The sequence below is a fragment of the Sinocyclocheilus anshuiensis genome, unplaced genomic scaffold (genome assembly GCF_001515605.1).
Source record: "Sinocyclocheilus anshuiensis isolate Anshui unplaced genomic scaffold, SAMN03320099.WGS_v1.1 scaffold670, whole genome shotgun sequence".
In the NCBI taxonomy this organism is placed as follows: domain Eukaryota; kingdom Metazoa; phylum Chordata; class Actinopteri; order Cypriniformes; family Cyprinidae; genus Sinocyclocheilus; species Sinocyclocheilus anshuiensis.
In genome coordinates this window covers 282,372-302,327 of record NW_015546062.1, presented here as the reverse complement: position 1 = coordinate 302,327, position 19,956 = coordinate 282,372, and the positions used below count along the sequence as shown (strand labels likewise).

At 37.0% G+C, this 19,956-nt stretch overlaps 4 protein-coding genes across 4 annotated transcripts in view; 1 reads left to right on the top strand and 3 right to left on the bottom strand.

Annotated features, from left to right (window-relative positions):
- Positions 1 to 6,127, bottom strand: part of LOC107699495 (derlin-1-like) — a 13,783-nt gene extending 7,656 nt beyond the window's left edge. Inside the window, exons 1-4 of the mRNA XM_016500750.1 lie at positions 5,967 to 6,127; positions 1,987 to 2,098; positions 1,198 to 1,262; positions 839 to 865 (exon numbers count right to left, since the gene is read on the bottom strand). Of these exons, the coding sequence (XP_016356236.1) occupies positions 839 to 865; positions 1,198 to 1,262; positions 1,987 to 2,098; positions 5,967 to 6,119 (357 nt within the window). The 5' untranslated portion in view covers positions 6,120 to 6,127. The remainder of the gene's footprint in view (positions 1 to 838; positions 866 to 1,197; positions 1,263 to 1,986; positions 2,099 to 5,966) is intronic.
- On the top strand, positions 6,126 to 9,671 carry LOC107699494 (E3 SUMO-protein ligase NSE2-like). Its single transcript, XM_016500749.1, has 6 exons — positions 6,126 to 6,437; positions 6,549 to 6,661; positions 6,760 to 6,913; positions 7,017 to 7,111; positions 7,280 to 7,386; positions 8,621 to 9,671. Exons 1-6 carry the CDS (start codon positions 6,128 to 6,130, stop codon positions 8,730 to 8,732), a joined length of 891 nt encoding a protein of 296 aa, XP_016356235.1. The 5' UTR covers positions 6,126 to 6,127; the 3' UTR covers positions 8,733 to 9,671.
- Positions 9,672 to 9,717: 46 nt separating this feature from the next.
- Positions 9,718 to 14,861, bottom strand: LOC107699493 (mitochondrial import receptor subunit TOM40 homolog). Its single transcript, XM_016500748.1, has 10 exons — positions 14,775 to 14,861; positions 14,000 to 14,223; positions 13,846 to 13,913; positions 13,666 to 13,758; positions 12,715 to 12,816; positions 12,270 to 12,375; positions 11,660 to 11,782; positions 11,483 to 11,559; positions 11,283 to 11,385; positions 9,718 to 10,316 (listed from the first exon to the last, which is right to left on the bottom strand). The coding sequence occupies exons 2-10, from the start codon at positions 14,220 to 14,222 to the stop codon at positions 10,177 to 10,179; spliced, it is 1,035 nt and encodes a 344-aa protein (XP_016356234.1). The 5' UTR covers position 14,223; positions 14,775 to 14,861; the 3' UTR covers positions 9,718 to 10,176.
- A 1,905-nt stretch (positions 14,862 to 16,766) lies between these two features.
- The window catches only part of LOC107699492 (probable ATP-dependent RNA helicase ddx6), a 10,409-nt gene continuing 7,219 nt past the window's right edge, over positions 16,767 to 19,956 (bottom strand). Inside the window, exons 8-14 of the mRNA XM_016500747.1 lie at positions 19,349 to 19,471; positions 19,076 to 19,204; positions 18,759 to 18,875; positions 18,210 to 18,273; positions 18,019 to 18,120; positions 17,690 to 17,898; positions 16,767 to 17,599 (exon numbers count right to left, since the gene is read on the bottom strand). Of these exons, the coding sequence (XP_016356233.1) occupies positions 17,699 to 17,898; positions 18,019 to 18,120; positions 18,210 to 18,273; positions 18,759 to 18,875; positions 19,076 to 19,204; positions 19,349 to 19,471 (735 nt within the window). The 3' untranslated portion in view covers positions 16,767 to 17,599; positions 17,690 to 17,698. The remainder of the gene's footprint in view (positions 17,600 to 17,689; positions 17,899 to 18,018; positions 18,121 to 18,209; positions 18,274 to 18,758; positions 18,876 to 19,075; positions 19,205 to 19,348; positions 19,472 to 19,956) is intronic.

Sequence of the window (19,956 nt, the reverse complement as noted above, 5' to 3'; positions counted from 1 at the left end):
GTGTTTGGCTCAGAGTTATTTTTTAGGATTACTGATAAACTACTGTCGTTTGATTTGTATTGTTTGTATTTGTTATTTATTTGAATTTTAGTTACATTGATTATGTCTGTATAGGTCTTTTATTACGTTTTTTGTTTTATTTCATTTGAGTTATTTTAATACTTCAACAAACTAAATGGAAATGAAATAATATATATATTGAATTTATAAATGTGTATGTACATATACAGTATATATGTATGTGTGTGTGGTTGTACATACACACATATGTAGTTGTTTTTTAGGTGTTTGGCTTAGTGTTATGTTAGAATCATTATTATACTCCTATACCTTTTGTTCTTTACTATTTTTAATTGTTTTTAGCTTTATTTTTTGTTTTTCATTTAAATGTTAAGTTTTGAAATGTTGTATGCATTTGTCATTTTTATTTAATCTCTTTATTTTTCAAATGTGTATAGGTAGTATTTATAAAGTTTTAGCTTTTAGTTTTGGATCTGTTTTTAGTTGTTTTAATACTACAATTGATTGCTTCTGTTGTCCTCATTTGTAAGTCGCTTTGGATAAAAGCGTCTGATAAATGACTAAATAAATAAATAAAATAAATATACACAACACACACCACATATATTATGTAAACAAAAACTTTTATTTTGGATGCGATTAATCGCAATTAATCGTTTGACAGCACTAATTAAAAATAATCACTTTTTAAAGAGAGAATGAAGACAGCTTCATTATTTGACTTGTTAATAAATATCCTCCACTTTACTAAGTGCCAATCATACAAAAAAGTGGAAAATTTCACATTTATAAAAAGGAAGAAAAAACTCAGACTAACCTGCATGTCCATCATTAGGCCTGTTATCTGAATTATAAATGTTAAGGACAGATAAAGGCTGTGTGTCAAAGGAAAATGAACATGACTCCTAGAAAAGCTTTTTCTTGCTGAGTGGACGCTGTATAGCATGAAAACCACATCTGCAGAGGATATTAAATCATTTAATGCAATATTCTAAAATGCTGAATTCAGCACATCACATTCATTGAGTGAAGTCATTCACTGTTAATGGGTATGCGCTGTACAGACGCAAATCATTTGATGACAATGACTAATCACTTGTCTGCGTTGCACTGAATGACACATTTTATCTTATAATAAAATATTACAGTACAGTGTGTACAGGACAGAAAGGATACAACAATGCAAATCCAGTTGAATAGAAGCATGAACATGTAGTCTGCTGTTCTTCCATCAAAGGCTCCTGTAAAAGGGAGAAAATATGATGAGATGTCACGTCCCATAGTAATCATCACTTCACTTCCTGATTAAATAAAGTTTTACACATAAAGAACAGTATTTTATATATTTTTTTAAACTCTGTACATCATAGTGAGATATGACAAGTCATATTGTAAGACTAGAAAGATGCTGAAGCGGGTCACCTCACAGGGGCTGCCATTTTGAAATAATTGGATTAGCTGAATAATTCTCTCTTTATATTAGTAACCCCTATTATTGGACATTTCTGCTCATGGATTTTTACAATGCCTTCAGTAAATGAAATCTTGTAATGCTGCATCTACACCACTAGGTGTCAGTATAAAAGGCCATTCACACAAATAACGATAATAATAACTGCATTGTTGAATTTGAGTGGATTCTGACTGGCTGGCAATGTTTTTTTTTTAATCAGATTTTTTTTTTTTTTAATTGTTCTGAAAGTGATTCCGATATTGTTCCTCTGTGTTATATATTAGGACAGCAAGTCCACAACAGTTTCAAAAAAAACTTTCCAGCTGATAAAACACTGACAGCCAATCAGAATCCACCTGACTTAAGCATTAAGTGGGCTTAAGCATTTAAAGCAGCAGATGACAAACCTCTAGGTAAGAATGAAACAAAAAATATTGAGTGCACTTTTAAGTCCAGTCACACATTATTTTTAATGAAAGGACATTTAATATATTTTAGGAAACAGAAGCTACCTGTTTCAAGCCTTGAGGAGTACTGGTAGAGGAAATACAAATTAACCAGGTATAGAAAACCCGTCCCTGGGCCAACTGGGAAATACAGTGTTGCAGATATTGGTCTCCATATCTGTTGAGAGGACACAGAAAAAATTATAAATGACTTGACACAGATTACCGTTGGAGATGCCCACTGATTCTGGCTTATTGAAACAGATGCATCAAAGTACTTACTGATTTCAAAATCAACAGACATAAGATACTTAAAGGGATAGTTTACCCAAAAAAAAGAAAGAAAGAAAATTCTGTCATTATTTACTCATCCCCATGTTGCTTCGACCCTGTATGCATGGACTTTCTTTCTTCAGTGGAACATAAAAAATATATATTTTGAGCGTTTTTGTCCATGCAATAGAAGTCAATGGTAAACAAAACAGTTTGGTTACCAACATTATCTTACCAAAAATATCTTCTTTTGTGTTCTGCAGAAGAAAAAAAGTCATACAGGTTTGGAACGGCATGAGGGTGAATAATTGGTATTATCCCTTTAAACTGAAGTAGAAGTGCAGAAAACCAACAGGCACTGAGAATATCTAGCAAGCAGCAATTGTATGCTGTCGCCAGCACTGCCTGAAAGTTATAGCTACCATGCTTGCACTGCAGATTTGATTCCCCACACATTGTGGACTCATTATCCATGTGCCTGAGCACGACTGCAGCTATTACACCAGACATCACGCTCTGAGAGGAACAGACACTCATCTGGTCTGTTATCCAGATTTGTTCGGTAATTCCCAGACTAGAAAAACTGGGTCAGTAAACAACAAACACAATCCCCTGCACAAATTTTTAACACTCTCCGGTGTTTAATTTGCTCTAAACATGCACATGCACACCTTATCCCTCTCTATAGTCCTCGGCCGTCTTGTTCTCCTCCCTTTCCCTGTATCCCTCCCTCACTTCTAGTGCTTTCTCTCCTCCCTCCGGCACACACAGAAACCCTGAGCTAACAGGGTTTTCGGTCTGGGGGACTGTGAATCCGCTGAGCAGCAATGCTTTGATGTTGGCGTCTGAACTGGCTCTGTGGTAGCCAGGCAGTCCAATGGCCCCCTCGCGCACTGCAGCATAAATCACGCCAGCTCACTTGTGTGGAGAGGTGACCTCTGTGGACTGCAGCATAGAGAAGTGGGTTAAAAAGCACAGCAGGATTGGTATGCCGCGAGAGGACAGGGAGAGGCTTATTTGGCCGCTTCTCAACCGCTAAATGGTTCCTTAAAACAAATGTGCCAATGTGTGCACCGGTTCACTGTGACAAAAAAGCTTTATGTTACCCTTGGCTTAGCAATGTATGCTCTTTAAAGTGGGTGATATCACTCATTTTGCTCAGATATAGTTTACTTCCTATATCTGTGCCATAATCCAGAAGAAACCTGTACTGGCACAGGGGTCATGAAATGTTAGCTAATAGTGAGCAGACAAGAGTTAAGTTTAGAGCATGTTCAAAGGGAGTTGATAAATCACAGAAACGCCATATAAAAAGGAGCTCAACATTTAAGTTAATAAATTACAACTAAAACTGTTCAACAAAAATTAATCACAGGTTAATTAGCCATTAGCAGAGGTCAAATTAGTCCATGCCTGAATTTCAGGTGCATCACTCATGAAAATGTATCTTGGGAAACAGATTTAAAGCAATAATGCTGCCATTTACAAACTAGATAAGCCAAAGAAATATCAGTGAAATCTCACTGTTAAAGACATAGTGACACATGATGGATGCTAAACGCTACCAAAATGACCAGACAGTGTGAGGTGGGTTTAAATACATATTAAAATAACTTCTTGTGGGCTTTACTTCTTAAGGAGTGGTGCATTATCCCACTACACACAGTTTAGGACTTGCATGACAGCTTTTCAATCTTTTACATGCCACAGGCCCCCAAATATAATCATCTTCTTGCAAGGGACCCCCATCCTAAAGTTTAAAAGAGCTACATATTTTTATGTATACAAAAAATGAAAAGTAAAAATCTGTGTAAAATATTATTTGGAAAATATTTATGTATTTGTTTTACATTACATTATTAAATGTTTCCATACTCATAGTGCTGCAGAATTATTAGCTGTATAATCTATTTATTTGCATAATTTTTTAAAAGTATTTTAATTAAATTATTTTATTTTAATAAATATTTCATTTGTTTATTTAGTTTAATATGAGATTTTAATTATTATTTATTTATTAATTCACACTGATGAGCTATAAACTTTTCCAATGACTCCCTGAACCCCAGTTTGACAACCCCTGCTTTAAGTACTAAAACTGTTCTGAAGAAAACGATGTATATAATCTAGGCCTATACATAGGCTTTTTATATTAACACATGATAGTTAACCACCCAGAGAAGCTCATAATTTGGTGCAATGGCAATAAGGATGGAAATAATGGATACAAATGTTTCTTAAAAACATTAATTTCGTTGTTTTACACATTTAGCCCACAAACAAAATGCTTGGCGCCACCTGGTGGAAATTACTGACACCGAAAACAATAAATATCATATTTTTGATAATTAATGATCATGGTTAATTACGTATTTTAATATATTTTCAATACTTAGAGTTTAGGCAGACTGTAAGAATTAGGTATTAGAAAAGCCGACCTCCACATTGTGGACAACAGAATAACATTATTTATAATATATGTCGCAAAACTCTCATATTACCTAATTAGTTATAGTAAACAAGGTTAAAATATTTGCCATCACAGTGAGAAGCAGTTATTGTAAAAGGAAAAATTAATTAGGCAGCCCATGAAAGCCTGTTGTCCCGTAAGTGTAGCCTCGGACGCGTACTCGACTGTCATTGGTTGAACAGAGCCGCCTGGGACGCGTTCAATGTTACTGTTTTTGTTTTCTGTGGGTGCGCAACTTTTGATTCAAATTGCGTTTCCTGTCTTTTAATACTATAATAATATCACCAGTATAACAGATTAATGGTGACATACAGATGGAGGGATTAGGTTAAATAAATTAGGATACTGACGATGCACAAATAGCACGTGTTACGCTCTCTCTTACCATTCACATTCTGCTTAATCATAAAACATCGTATTAAGTATTCGTATTCGCTTCAACAACCTTTAAATACCTAACATTAAAACTTCCTAATGTACAAAAAATATTATATAATAAACCACGTAATTTAGGCAATCAGGTACACTGTGCATGAGATTTTGAACACAAATCACTAAACCGTCTATCATCATTTACCGTTCACTACAGCACAGTTCTCCAGGACGCAGCCCATGTGTGGGCATAAGTTTAGAGTTTTGAACTAAAATTATTTTAAAAGTCTTTAATGCTGGTGTTATAGCTGTTAACTTTATGAAATGATCCGCGGCGCTGACGCTCTCCAGACGCGGAGAAACCCCGCCTTTGTTCATAACCACTCCTCTAGCAACATTGTGTGCATCTTATAATATTGGTTCTTTCCTATAATGTACAGTTGACTGAATGCTCTGTGACCTTTTGCCTGGTTGTTAAAAAGTGCCTTTTGAGGCACCTTTACTTTATATCATGTAATTTATATTACCCCTGGCCCTGTATGTTGTTGTTTTTTTTATTATTTCATTTTGTTTTGTGATTTTGTTGTTACTAGGGTTGTATATTTTTGTGTACTTGTTGCTAATCCTAATAAAGGAAGAAGAAGAAGAAGAAAAAAAAAACACTCCTCTAGACCCAGCTGGCCCGCTTTGGCCCAAGGTTTTCGTCGGGCCAAAAAAAACAGGCCTTTGGCCCCCGAGGAAGCTCCGACGAGGTACGATCAAGCCCCGGAAGTGACAGTGGAAACGCGACTGGCCCTGGCACATCCGCTTTTGGCCCGACAGTGGAAACGCGGCTAATGTAACATTACTCCAGTGCGGGGCCTACAACAAGGCCTTGTCATCGCTGCTGTTGTCTAAACTCTCACTACTGTTAAATTGAACGTAAACCTACCTGGAATTTATGAAAGAATGCCTCCGGCCATAACACGAGATATATAGGACTGATTAATCCCAACTTTCCTATTAGCGGCACTGCAATTGAGCCAGCAAACCAGTAACGAGTGATGAAAGGGATGTTTTTAAACCAGTCCCCGATATCTGACATCTTGCCATATGATTGGAAAGCCTGGAGATTCTCTGTCGGTTCTCCACCGATGCAGGTGCAACAAACGGATCTGTGATCACAACGCAGAAATGCTGTTTCAGTCTTCTTCTATTTTGGTTACCCTGGTGTACGCACTCCTTCCCCGTTTAGTTTACATGACGTGGCCGCGTACAGACGCGTCCTTGTTGCGATTGCTTCCAAAGATGTCTCTAAGTTCAGTGCAGTCCACCTTGTCAACTCTGAAGTCATGCCAAGCAGATATTGGAGGTTGTATGGACATGGTATCAGATGTTGCGCTGGGAATAGTTGAAGCACAAGGTGAGTGATTTCTGAAAGATCATGTGACATTAAAGACTGGAGTAATGGCTGCTGAAAATTCAGCTTTCTTTTGGACATACTTTTCAAAATGTACTTTATATTTGATTTCAGGTATGGATAACAGTCCAGCTCTGAAGAAGCTGGAGGGGATGATTCTGGAGTGCTCGAGACTGGACAGAGAAATCAACTGTTTTGTGGAGTCTGTTGATGAGATGACTGCTCAGGTTTGTCTTAACTGACCGTCACTGGTGCTTTATTTTGACACACAGTTTTTGTCAAGTCTCCCATTGAGCCACCCTGGCTTTCTCTCTATGTTCTGTAGGTCAGACATGAACCTCCTGAGGCCATGGTTAACCTGAGAAACTCTGTAAAGGAGCGATTCACTGAGCTTATGGCTGGAGTTACAGATGCAGACCTACAAAGGCACAGCAAGGTTGTTGCCTTCAGAGACAGTGTCAGGAAATATGCCATGCAAGGTGAGGAACTCACCCCCTCTTGCAACACAAGACCGCTGTATTTTCCATGTTATAAGTGCTGCAGTTCCTAAATATATTATTTTTATGCATAATGTATATGCAGCGGGTCAAACTGCTGCTGAGAATGAAGAAGAGGAGCTGGATGAGGACATTGCTGTAACACAAAGCCAGACAAACTTCATCTGCCCTCTCACCCAGGTAAATGTCAGCATCATTTCACAGCATCAAGTGCACAAGATGTTATAGCCCTTGAGTTAAAAGTTCACATTTGTAGTGATGTTTTTGTGTGTTACTTGTATTGCAAGAAGAAGAAACATATAAAAATGACATATCATTCAAACCTTTTACTTTACCTTTTTCTGACAGGTTGAGATGGTCAATCCAGTGAAAAACAAGAAATGCCATCATTACTATGACCAAGAGGCTGTACTTGAAATGATTAAGGCCAGGCACAAAATTAAGAAGAAATTTCGGTATGTAGTCACTGCTCGGTTCTTTCTTTATGTTGCCCTAAATAAGTATACTGTTATGCAAAATTAATTTCCATATCCAGTCCAACAGGGCTGCATTTATTTGATGAAAAACGCAGTAAAAACAAATATTGTGAAATATTATTACAATTTAAAATAACTGTTTTCTATTTTAATTAATATATGTGATTGCAAAGCAGAATTTTTAGCAGGCATTACCCCAGTCTTCAGTGTCACACGATCATTCAGAGATCATTCTAATATGCTCAAAAAAGCTCATTATTTTTAATATTAAACTTATTTAATGTTATTTATTAAATCTTAAAGGGGTCATATGATGCGATTTCAAGTTTTCCTTTCTCTTCGGAGTGTTACAAGCTCTTGGTGCATAAAGAATATCTGTAAAGTTGCAAAGACTAAAGTCTCAAATCCAAAGAGATATTCTTTATAAAAGTTAAGAGTCAACCACGCCTACCTAAAACGGCTCGTTCTAACACGCCCCCACATGTCTACGTCACGATGTGGGAAGATTTGCATAACGCCGCCCAAATGTTCACGCAAAGAAAGAAGGCGTAACTTTTATTCTCGCTGTAGTTTTGTTGTTTCCGCTGCCATGTCGTGAAGGCGCTGTGTCATCCGTTGTGAAAGCGAAACTACTTTGTTTGGCCGTAATGGGTTTTAATGTTTTTGTCTCGTCGCTCCGGCCGGGACACGGCATCACAGTATGGTAAGGGGTGTAACATTTCCGTCACACGCTTGAGGTATTCGGCCAATCATAACGCACTGGATAGCTGGCCAATCACAGCACACCTCACTTTTCAGACCGATGAGCTTTGTAAAAATCGACACGTTTCAGAAAGGCGGGGCATAGAAAAGAAACAATAATGTACAGTATGTGGAAAATAATGTTTTTTTAACCTTAAACCGCATAAACATTGCATTACACCAAATACACAAAATAATGTTCTTTTTAGCAACATCATATGACCCCTTAAAACTTATACCAGCGTTACATTTAATATCAATGTTAACACTTATCAATGTTAAAAACAGTTTTGCTGCTTAATATATTTCTGGAAACCACCAGGATTCTTTGATGAATAGAAAATAGATTTTTTTTTGTAACATTGTAAAAGTCTTTACTGTCACATTCGATCAATTTAACGTATCCTTTGAACTGTAGTGTATAGAACAATGTAACAGCCACTGTTGCCAACTTTTCTGTCATTCTTCACAGCTGTCCAAAGGTTGGCTGCGGAAACACAGATGTTCAGCTGTCAGATCTCGAGTTGGACCTGGTTATGAAGAGAATGATCCAGAACCATAAGAGACAGAGCGGAAAAACGTAATTTGACTAAATCAGTCCTGCAGATGTTACAGTTGTTCTGGCTGTAATAGGAAAATGGTTTTGCCTGAATTTTCAAATGTAGAACTGGAGACTTTTGTAGTAAAATTTGGTTCATGTTAATCTATAACACATTTATAGTTCATGTTTACAATACAAATATAAATGCACTGTGCTTGTCAATGCTGACCTTTTTTTTTTTTTTTTAAATAAACATTTGCACCGTTCTCATATTACCTCACTGTCAAACCTCAGATCAACTAGTCAAACTCTGTTTGACTATCCTTAGTCAAACAGAGTAAGACTTTTTCATCTCTAGCAATGACAATAAAAACCTAGTTCTTTTCAAAACTCAATTCACAACCAAATGTTTATTCAACATAATTGCACTGTAAAATAATCCATTAGCATCAGGCCAAAAGCCTGTTTTATAGTACTCCACCATGTCACAAAGACATGAAATCAGCATGAGACATGGGCATTAAAACCAGCTGTAAGTTGTACAGGTTTATTACAATATCTGCACCAACCCTTTGACTGCCTCAAAAACCTTTGACTGTGTACAACTAATTAAAACAATACAAACTTTGGAAATTCTTCCATGTGGAAAATTCAGTGAGGCATTTCATGTCGAGACACATAAAAACGACAGTCTGATTGGTTACGCCCGGTCAATATGAAAGCGGCATTCGAATTTGGCCCTAAGACCCTAACAGACAAATACAGGAAAAAGACCTCATGATCAAAAGTCTCAGACAGTTCTGATTGACTAGCTATTTGAGACAAAGGGACACGGGCATCGACTTAAACAACCCATTATTTAAACCCAGAGCTTCCCATACATTGAATTTTCATAATTTTGACATAAACAGCATTTCATTATTGAAGTGAATTATTGAAGATTAAGTCATTTTCATTTTTACATGAACAAGTAGGCTAAAAATAAAGCACACAAACCGCCTTACCACATTTATATAGACATATATATATGTTCACTGATCAAAAAATGAAGACGGCGTAAGTCTTCTGCTCTTAAGAAAACCATCTTATGAAAAGAGAAAACATAATTTTGTCTCAAAAAGAAAAGAGCAAAGGCATGTCCACATTTTCTGACTGTATCAGAATGAATCATATTGTGAAAACGGATACGCATGTCCTTTCAAAACACCTGTAATGTTATGCATATCAGACACACTTCTTTCACATGATGCGCATTTAAAAACAAACCTTGTGTGACTGTGTTGATCAGATAACTGAACATTTAGATTGATGAGAGCTCTGCTGGACAGTCCTGCGAGCTCTTTGTCCTGGTCCGTCCATGTGAAGGTTCAACACACTAATACTGGGAGTCCGTTTCAGTGTTGGTCCATGTCCCCATGTCTCTTTGCACCGGTCCAAGCGTGGTGGAGGGTTGTATCTGTTGAGATTCTTGAGTCGCCATGGCCGTTCTATCCGATGGTGATGCCGAAGCCACACTGAAACTTGTTCTTGCGGTGGTTAAGGAAGGCGCCTAAAGCTAGTGATAGAGGAAGGGGTAACAGCTTCTTTTCCAGCGTCGCTCCCACCACCCAGTTGCTATCTAAAGAACCTGAAGAACAAGAAGAACAAGAAGAGGACAGGGAAGCTTAGCAATGGAACCAAACTGGAACAAACTTGAAAGTAGGTTGCACAATTAATCGAAATAAAACCAAAATCACAATACAGCTTATAGCAAAGGCTGCAATTTAATGAAATAAATATAAATGTGCTGCGTGTTTAGAGTGAAGCACGGCACTGTTCTTATGTGTGAGCATCTCATTATCCACTGATGTTTGAGCGTCTCAGTTCACAGTACATTTTGTTCCATGCAAACTCCATCTCTGTATCTGCTCTGAGTTTGGATCATTTTAATATGAATCTGTGGACACAATATGCACTAACAATCTTCCTAAACTTGTAATGCGCTTAACGATCCCAAACTGGATCAATAGCTTAAACACTGACCCACAAAACAAAGCTTTAAGGGCTTTCTGTGGTTTTCTATCAATATAAAAGTTTGATGGCTTAACATTTGAAATTAAAAAGATTAATACACCAATAAATAAGTGCTGTAAGTTTACAGTTGAAATGTAAAATACAATCATTATTATATAATAAAATATTATATATATTTTTCTTAAATACTAATTTTATTTTACAGTGAAGTGAATTTAGTGATATTTGTTTTATTTAGTAATAATCATACTCTTGATAATAATAATACTAATAAATTACATTCTTCTTAAATACCATTTCTTGTGTTGTAGTGAAATATTACAATAGTAGTATTTATTTTGTTTTTATTTAGTAATTAAAATACTACTACTAACTATGATTATTATTTTATAGCCATATTGATATATAAATTACAATTTCTTCAAATCACATTTTAAATCATCATGACGATTTTTAATCAGAAAAATCACAATTAGATTGATTCCCCAAATTGTGCAGCCCTACATGAAAGTGTGCAAATAATTCAAATCAATCTCAAATTGTTTTGAATGCAAATGTTTCAAGAAAAGTGTTTCAATACCTTTAAAAAGCAGATTTGCTTTAGGTACATCCAACTGATAACCAAACGACATGCTTGTGTCCTGCATCCGTGTGCTGGCCTCAAACTCTACCCCAATCTGGAGCTGTAGGAGGTGTTCAAATTCAAAGGAGTGAGTTTAACAGGTCTTATCTCAAGTAACAAATCTCTCATTTAATACATCTATTTATGGTATGAAGTACCTGGTCATTAGCTTTGTGGTAATATGACGCATGTGCACCAGCTCCTCCAACAGTCAACGTGGCGACATAGTTACTACCTGAGGATGAAAACATACAGGTCCAATCAGTACATTCAATCGAATTATGAATTTCTGCCAATCCTTGAAATGTGATAAAGAATGATCTGCAAATGACCACCTGTGTATCTGCCCACAAATGATGTGACGGTGCCCTCTTCTCCTGGCCTCCTGTGATAGACCAGTTCACCACCCAATACCAAAGCAGGAGACAAGGACTGGAGGTAGTGCGCCACAAGGATACCTAACAGACCAAACATGAAAGTGAATGTAAGCTCCTACAGATAAATAGTTTCCTCATAAAACTTAAAAAGTTTGGTGTCAGTAAGATTTTTTTATAAAAGAAATTACTTTTGTTCAGTAAGGATGCATTATTTCATATTACATCAAAGAAAAAAGTATCAACATTTCCACAAAAATATAAAGCAGCACAGCATGATATGAAATGTTTCTTAAGCAGCAACTCAGCATATTAGAATGATTTCTGAAGGATCATGTGGCACTAAAGACTGAAATTTTGCCATCACAGGAACAAATTACACTTTAAAATATATTCAAATAGAAAACAGTTCACAATATATTACTGTTTTTACTGTATTTCTGATCAGTAAATGCGGTCTTAAGAGAGAACATTACAAAAATCTTACAGACTCCAAACATAAACATAACATCTTGTATTGTTTTTTTCAAACTTGACAGTCATGGACTATAGCAACTGTAAGGTATGTTACCAGATCCAACGAGAACATCTGGGTTGCCAAGGGTAACAGCAGCTGTGAAGTCATCGCCACGGTATTCTGCATCACACTGCCAGTTTACAAACTTGTGTTGCTGCGTCTGTAACACATCATTTATTCAGGCAATTAATAACAATACACTATGCAGCATTGAATCTCATTTTCCACAACAACAGATCTCTGGACAAAGCTGCCATTTTAAAGACATTAGATCATGTGATTGGGATTAACTTCTTAAAGCCCGTGAAAGGATTTATTTCTTCTCACCATATTTTCTGAAATTACTTTTCTCACAATACGAGAGAAACCAGTTTAGCACATAACTGATCTAGCTTACATTAATTGTACGATACATCTATGTCATAAAAAACTATACCATGTGTAGGATCTGCTGATTCACATTCATAGTTTGTGAACATGACTGCAAAGTCGTGCATACCTGCATTACCAATTTAGAGCGAATGCGGTTGGTAAGCTGATGGATGACCTGTGCGTTTAGACTGCCTGTGTTGTCCATGTCACCTACCATGACCGGAAAAGACTGAGGGGGACAGACAAAAAAAAAGAAAAAGAGAGGCATTAACATCACATCCTACTCAGCATTTCATTCTGACTCAATATTGGCATAGCAAGTTGACAGAAAACCGCTTCAAAGGGAAAAATATACATTAAAAACAATAGTTCTTAAAAATAAAGTGATTCTAGACAGTGTTATTTTAGTTTCACTAAAATATTATTATGCTTTATCAATATTTTAAACTTTACAAAAAAAATGTAAAATTAAGGGTATGAGTGGTGTCTTTGTGTATATATATATACATATATATTATTATTGTCATAGGATTGTCTTTACTAACTGCCATTCAGATTGCCATTTTATTTTTTCCATAATCATACGACTACTGTAATTTGAGTTTTAAAAAATGTCGTCATTGAATTGCATCAAAGAGCATATTGTAAGGTTATTTTAGTATTATTGAAATACTATTATAGTTTTTATTAATAATTTGACAGTTTTGATTTTTATATTTTATTATTATTTTTTTTAATAGAATGAGATACTAATATAGTATTTATTAATTTTTAATAAGTTTGTATTTTTTTTATTTGTTTTTTGGCATTTTTACCGTTATTATAATAGGACAGATCAGAACTGACAGGAAGCAAAGTGGGACAGAGAGAGGGGGGCGGGATTGGGAAAGGTCCTTGAGTCGGGATTCCAAACTTGGGACGCCTGTAGCGCAACAGCGCTGGATGTTGGCGCGCTGCCCACAAGGCTATCAGCACCAACATAAGTTTTGTATTTTTATATCTTCTGTTTTCTGTATAACAAGCTGACAGGAAAACACTAGTCTAACACTATTAGTTAAAAAGCAACTAAAAGGCTCACCTCTGCAGGTCCTGTTTGCTTGCTGCCCACATACGTGGCTCCAAATCTGTAACCTGAGTCCCCCAAGGTGCTTAGAGTAATTGTGTGACTAACCTGAGGAAGCAAAAGAAGATGTGATATATTTTTGTCATTCTATCTTTCATTTCTAAGTAGTAAAAATAGAATTGTGTGATAACTGACCTGGAAGTGATTACTCAAGCCCTTGTTGACAACTAATCGTACCCCCTCAATCTGCACAGGGAAGACCTCTGAAAAGCAGACAAAAAGACCGTAAGTAAACATAATAGATCATAAAACTGTAGAAGGTATATCAGAAAATGACCCTAAGACAAACCTTTGCATTTCCGATGACACTCTTCAAATGTGCCGGGGTTGGGGAGAGAGGCCTCTGCATCTGTCCCGGGCTGCCCCTGTGTGCTTGAGGTGGCTGGGACTGCAGACACTGGGGGCATGGTGAAACCTGGGGGTACCGTCACCAGACCTGCGCCCCCTGGGGCACTGCCACCCCCTGAGGCTGCGGGTGGGTTTGGGGAGCCGGCAGCCAACACACTGCCCATGCTTAAGAAAAATACAACAGTACAGTAAGGTTGAAATAGCATTAAATGTTATCATTAGCTGACAAGAACCATAGGGCAAAAGGTCACGTTACTATAGTCAGAGACAGACTGGCAGTAAACAACCTATTTCTAGTTCCAACAACTGCCAACTGTCAAAACCAAATGAAAACCTTCATCTCTCCCGGTTTACATAGTTGACAACTAACTTATAGTCAAGCTGCGACTCTCTTGGCATGAAAGCCAGTTCTGCGCGCATAACAACAACTAGAATTTGGCTCGTTAGAGAAAAGTAGTGCACTAGCATGTGGAGCTTCATTCACGCCTCATTGGCTAAATAGCAGGTAAGCTACGGTTAATGCTAGCTAGCTAACTAGCTAGCTAACATGCTGTGATGTAAAAGAGAGTGGCACATATCTGAGTGAGACGCGAGAAAGAGGCTGTATTATATATACTAGCTGGACAGTCATTTCTATCAGTATATGGCGGACTAATAAATAGCAAGTGTATGAATGCAATGTATGTAACTATTTGTAGGCCTCGTGCTATACTCACGTTTAGCAATGCAGTCCAGTTAAACGGCTGAGAGGCACCGGTAGGATACAAGGGACAACTACGTAACCGACGTCTTGGCCCGCCCATTCCGGCTGTATTAAGAGATGATTGGATAAAAGACACCACGACTGCCTGATGATTGGATACTGAGTATGGCGTCCTCGCGAGGTCATCGGGGAAGGAAATACGACGGCTCGTTCTTTTTTTCCCCTTCTTTTTTCCTCTGGCAGATCTTATTCTCTCTCATTGTTATCTCTTTAATTAATATTTTATTTACAATCTGTATTGTTTCATTATGTTCCAATAAAAACGACGGCTCGTGACGTATATTTTCCACTCCTCCAAAAGTACTCTTCAAGGGTATGAGATGTACATTTGCATTTGTTCTTGATACAAGCATGTTTTCGTTGTTACCTTAATACAACAATTAGAAAATGGACGAAGGGATGGTAACAAAACAGTAGTTTTGTTGAACTAGCTGGTGTTTACATTTTATTCCAGTTAATGCAGAATTGTGAGAAACAATATAGTCATATTTAATGATTATTAATATATATATAAATGAATAAAAATGTTATATTCAAATATTTCAACCATAAACGTTCATACTCTACAGGAAAGCCAAAGCTTTGCCTATAATATGCTTTTATTGCAAACAAGATTTCTTTCCTTCATCAGAGCACAAAATTCTCATCTGAAAAGTTTCAAATTGTTACATGGTCTCAAGCAGGAGGTATTAGTAATCTTTCTCATAAGTGGCTCTTTTACACACTTTAGCCTCCTAAAGAGGCTGAAGTGCTTAAGAGATTGATGTCTGGCGAGTTTCTTCCATTTCAGCCAAGGATCCCCACAGTAATTTGTGTTGTAAGTGGCAACTGTGTTGTAACTTCCCTGAAACCCACCCTTTGTCTTGCTCAGCCTTGGTATCTTGTGGGTTGAGCCTTGAGGCTTTTTCCATTTTGTACCTTACAAAATGGAATGGAGTTTCTAAATATTTAATGTCAGTTAAGTAAGTTAGTGTGAAAAACTGCATCATTTAACTAGATTATTTTACCTTATTTAAATAGAACGTATAAATTGTAGATTGAGAAGAAACAGTTTAAAATGTAGCCATTTAAACTAAATTTATCTGGTGGTGGTGAGAAGGTTTAATCTTAAAAAAGGTTAAAAATACATGTATGGTACTAAAAGTATGTGAAAAGTTAAATCAGTCACCTGCTTATACTATGAAGATTTAATTTACATTATTGATTTTGGACCAATTCCAACTTCTGACCTCCGAGTCACTGGAGTGATAATATTAGTTTCCTTGACGTCAAGGTATTTGAAAGTGAAAAACATTTGGAGAATATGCTGGACTTTATTTTGCTTAAAAGAGAAGGGACAGGATAGGCTGGCATTAACATTTGGAGCAAAAAGCTTTGGCCATTCTCCCATGAATCCTCGCAGTAAAACATACAGCTTCTACTTAATACAACATGTCCAAGAGAGCACAATTCAACACATACAACAGAGGACACAAAAGTTTACAATTCGAGAGCTACCAACTTTATAACAGCTCCCATTTCATCACAGCATTTGTGCTGATATTTTGTAAAAACATTACTCTGTCTGTTTCTGTGCATTAGACACCACCAGGGGAAAAACTTAATCTGATCAATCACATTTCATTGTTTTAATAAAATAAAACCTGACTGTTTCAACGGGGGAAAAAGAAAAATGTATACATTGAACAACCTAAACTGTACTCCAGTTTTCAAAAATGCAGGCTGAACTGCTGAAATTGAAGTCCGGCCTCACCAAACATCTGAGCTGGGGTACCTGGTTGTTGGACACAAGCAAATCTATTGCTCACCCAGCCAATGTTGAGGTAGGTACTGTTCACTACCAACAAACTGGTGGGTCAAATAGAGAACAAGTGATTTATGGGGTTGAGGTACTAGAGAAGTCTAATCTAGCAGGTAACAACAACTTCCACTGACCAAAGCGAAGTTTTTTTTTGCACCACGCACCTATAGCGCTCCTCCTACCCAGCGGAAGTATATAATAGAGTAAGGCACTTAGAGAAACCGAGATGGCCGAAGTGAGCATGACGATGCAGAGACTGACTTAAAAAAAAAGGGGTTGAATGTTTTCGATAAACTTTTGGGAAAGATGACATGGTGGCGAGTCAAAAGTTAGCCAAAGAAAATGCCGAAATGTTGTCTATTTGTATTAGAAAGAACGCACAATCCTCTCTCCAGAAGATATATACACACACACACACACAAAGCTGTCAACAACCAACAGAAGACCATTATGAATGTGTTAAACTTCCTCCCTGGTTTTCCCTGATCAACTGTAAAGCTCCGAGTAAAACTCATTCATTATATAATGCGCAACAACCTTCCACATTAGGCGCTGGATAGACAGCACTAAATTTACTGCTTGTAAAGCTTGGGAGTTTGTTTTTGGCACCCTCTTCTGCCATTATTTTCCATTTCATTGTTCTGGTACATAAAAGGAGGGAAAATCCTCATGAACAGCAGTTATGGACGGTGAATGGTCTTTGCCAGTTCTCTGGGTCCAAAGAACAGTGGCTTATTGTGCTCCAAATGGAAAAGGGGTAAGCTGCCTCAGTGAGTCCATCGAGAACAACAAAACCTAATGAATTTATACTGACCCCTAAACCTGTGGCAGCTGATCACATTTTACCATGGCAGTTCCAGACCCATGAAGCATTTGGTGAGAAAATGAACTACAATAAACAAAAGAAAACGAGTCATCTTTGCATCTGTCTTCAGTAGAAATTGTGCAGAATGCCAAGCATTGGTCCCTTTATTCTCCTAAAAGAAAGGGAGATATCGGTATATTGTCACATCTAAATAGAAGAACAAGTTCTTCAGATCAGGTCATTTAGGACATGGCCTTCTTACCAGTAAGGGTTAATTAAGCTCGCCTGCTTTGTGAGCAGCCTCCTCTTCATCAGGGTTCATGGAGTGAAACTCCGCCACATACAGGCTCTTGTCAATGCTGCTGGGTATGGGCTTTATGTCAGTCATCAGCTGGTCCTCAATGCCCTTTAGGTTAAAACGATCTTCTGAGGTGATCAGGTTAATGGCCAGACCCAGATGACCATATCTACCTGAGAACACATAGAAAACACTAAAATAAACTACATGTAGACACAACAACAACAACAGATGAAAAAAAATAAATAAATAAATAAAAATAACAACCAGTCAAAACCTGAGCTGACGGTTACCTGATCGACCAATACGGTGCAGATATGTCTCTGCATTTTTGGGGAAGTCAAAGTTGATGACTACATTGACAGCCTGGATGTCAATTCCTCTTGTGAAAAGATCTGTGAGAGGAAACATCCCATCAAAAAGGTTTCATAAGCATTTGGTGAAATCCCTGAAAACAGAATTCTATGAATATGGCTATCCGTACCTGTGCAGACCAGGTTCCTACACAGTCCGTTTCTGAAGTCATGGAACACACGATTTCTGTATTCCTGTGATAATATAAAAATACTTTAGAAAAACAAATCGCAGCATGCTCACAAAGGCTGCATTTATAAAAAATACAGTAAAAAAAAGCAAACAGTAATAATATTGTGAAATACAATTTAAAATAACTTTTTTATTTTCCATTTATTTTAAAACTTAAATTCTCTGATGGCAAAGCTGAATTCAAAGCATGTGATCCTTCATAAATTGTTCTAATATGCTGATTTGGTGCTCAAGAAACATTTCTTATTATTATTAATGTTAAAAAAAAGTTGTGCCGCTTGGTATTTTTGTGAAAACAGTGACTTTAAAAAAAAAAATAAATAAATAAAATAAAAAAAAGAGCAATAGACATAGAAATCTTTGTAACATTATAAATATCTTTACTGTAATTTGATCGATTTAATGCCTCCTTTCTGAATTAAATAGTAATTTCTTTAAAAAAAAAAAAACCCTCTTAACAAAAGGTTTAATATATTCTGAAGCTGACCTGCATCATCTTGGCGTGGATATAAAAGCAGGAATAGCCAAGTTGTGTGATCTTCTTGGCAAGGAGTTCCACCCTTTGGGTGGAGTTACAGAAGATGATAGACTGGTTGATTTGGAGCTAAAAAAGAAAAATATATAAAATAAACAAATAGAAAGAAGTAATGAAAGGACTTATTTTTTCCTAGGAGGTGAGGACACAGAGTACAAAAAGACAATACAGTTACTCAATTGTAGTATGCCAAAGAAGCTTTGAAATGGAGAACTTGCAAAAATACCAGACAAATTTAGGGCATATCTGTAAACGGAATGGTCGCTTACCCTGGAGAACAATGTGTTGAGACAGTGCACTTTCTGTCTTTCTGTCACATAAGCATAGTACTGAGTGATGCCTTTCAGTGTCAGCTCATCCATCAGATTGATTTCATATGGCTTCTGAAGGTGTTTGGTCTACACAACAGGAGTGTCATTAACATGATTAAACAAGACATCTAAATATGAGAAATAATCGTGGATATAGTAAGACATTTAACTTCAGAAAGACTAGACTGATTATATAAACCGAGGAGTTATTACAACAAGTAAAGCTCTCACCATAAACTTCTGCACACTGGTGGGGAAAGTGGCAGAATAGAGCAAAACCTGCCTGTTTTTGGGCAGGAAGCTGATGATGTCCTCAATGAGCACCACAAAGTCTTGAGAAAGCAATTTATCAGCCTGTAAAAAAAGAAAAAGAAAAAAAGAATCAGACACCATGAACTTCAATTTTAGCATTCATTTAGAACAGTGGTCACCAACGTGGTGCCCGTGGGCACCTGGAAGCCCGCATGGAGTCTCTGAGTCGCCCGCCAAGCACGTTCTATAAATAGCCTAAATTAGCGCTGTGCAATAAATTATATCTTATCGAGATTGATCAAATTTATGTTAATGATGATAAGCTGTGGACATTTTTACTCAAAATGGATTAATCTAACATCCTATCACACAACAGAAATAAATGTTACAGCAACCAGTGCATGTCGCTAATAAGTCTGCATGTTCTGTGTGTCTCTGAACGCGTGGAGTAGTTTAGTTTCATCTGATACACAAATTCAAACACATGTGACTCGCGGTGTTTTCAGCGTCTGTCTCAATATATGAGGACATGAACACATGCACTTCATCTTCAGAGCTGCTCTGAGAGTCACTTCACCAGCTTTATG

Excerpts from the sequence above, each read along its gene's own strand:
- LOC107699494 (XM_016500749.1), top strand. The coding sequence starts at position 6,128 with ATGATTGGAAAGCCTGGAGATTCTCTGTCGGTTCTCCACCGATGCAGG. Across the intron at positions 7,112-7,279 it reads TCATCTGCCCTCTCACCCAG|GTTGAGATGGTCAATCCAGT; the intron begins GTAAATGTCAGC and ends TTTTTCTGACAG. Across the intron at positions 7,387-8,620 it reads AAAATTAAGAAGAAATTTCG|CTGTCCAAAGGTTGGCTGCG; the intron begins GTATGTAGTCAC and ends CATTCTTCACAG.
- LOC107699493 (XM_016500748.1), bottom strand. The coding sequence starts at position 14,222 with ATGGGCAGTGTGTTGGCTGCCGGCTCCCCAAACCCACCCGCAGCCTCA. Across the intron at positions 13,759-13,845 it reads GCTTGAGTAATCACTTCCAG|GTTAGTCACACAATTACTCT; the intron begins GTCAGTTATCAC and ends TTGCTTCCTCAG. Across the intron at positions 10,317-11,282 it reads AGCAAATCTGCTTTTTAAAG|GTTCTTTAGATAGCAACTGG; the intron begins GTATTGAAACAC and ends CTTGTTCTTCAG.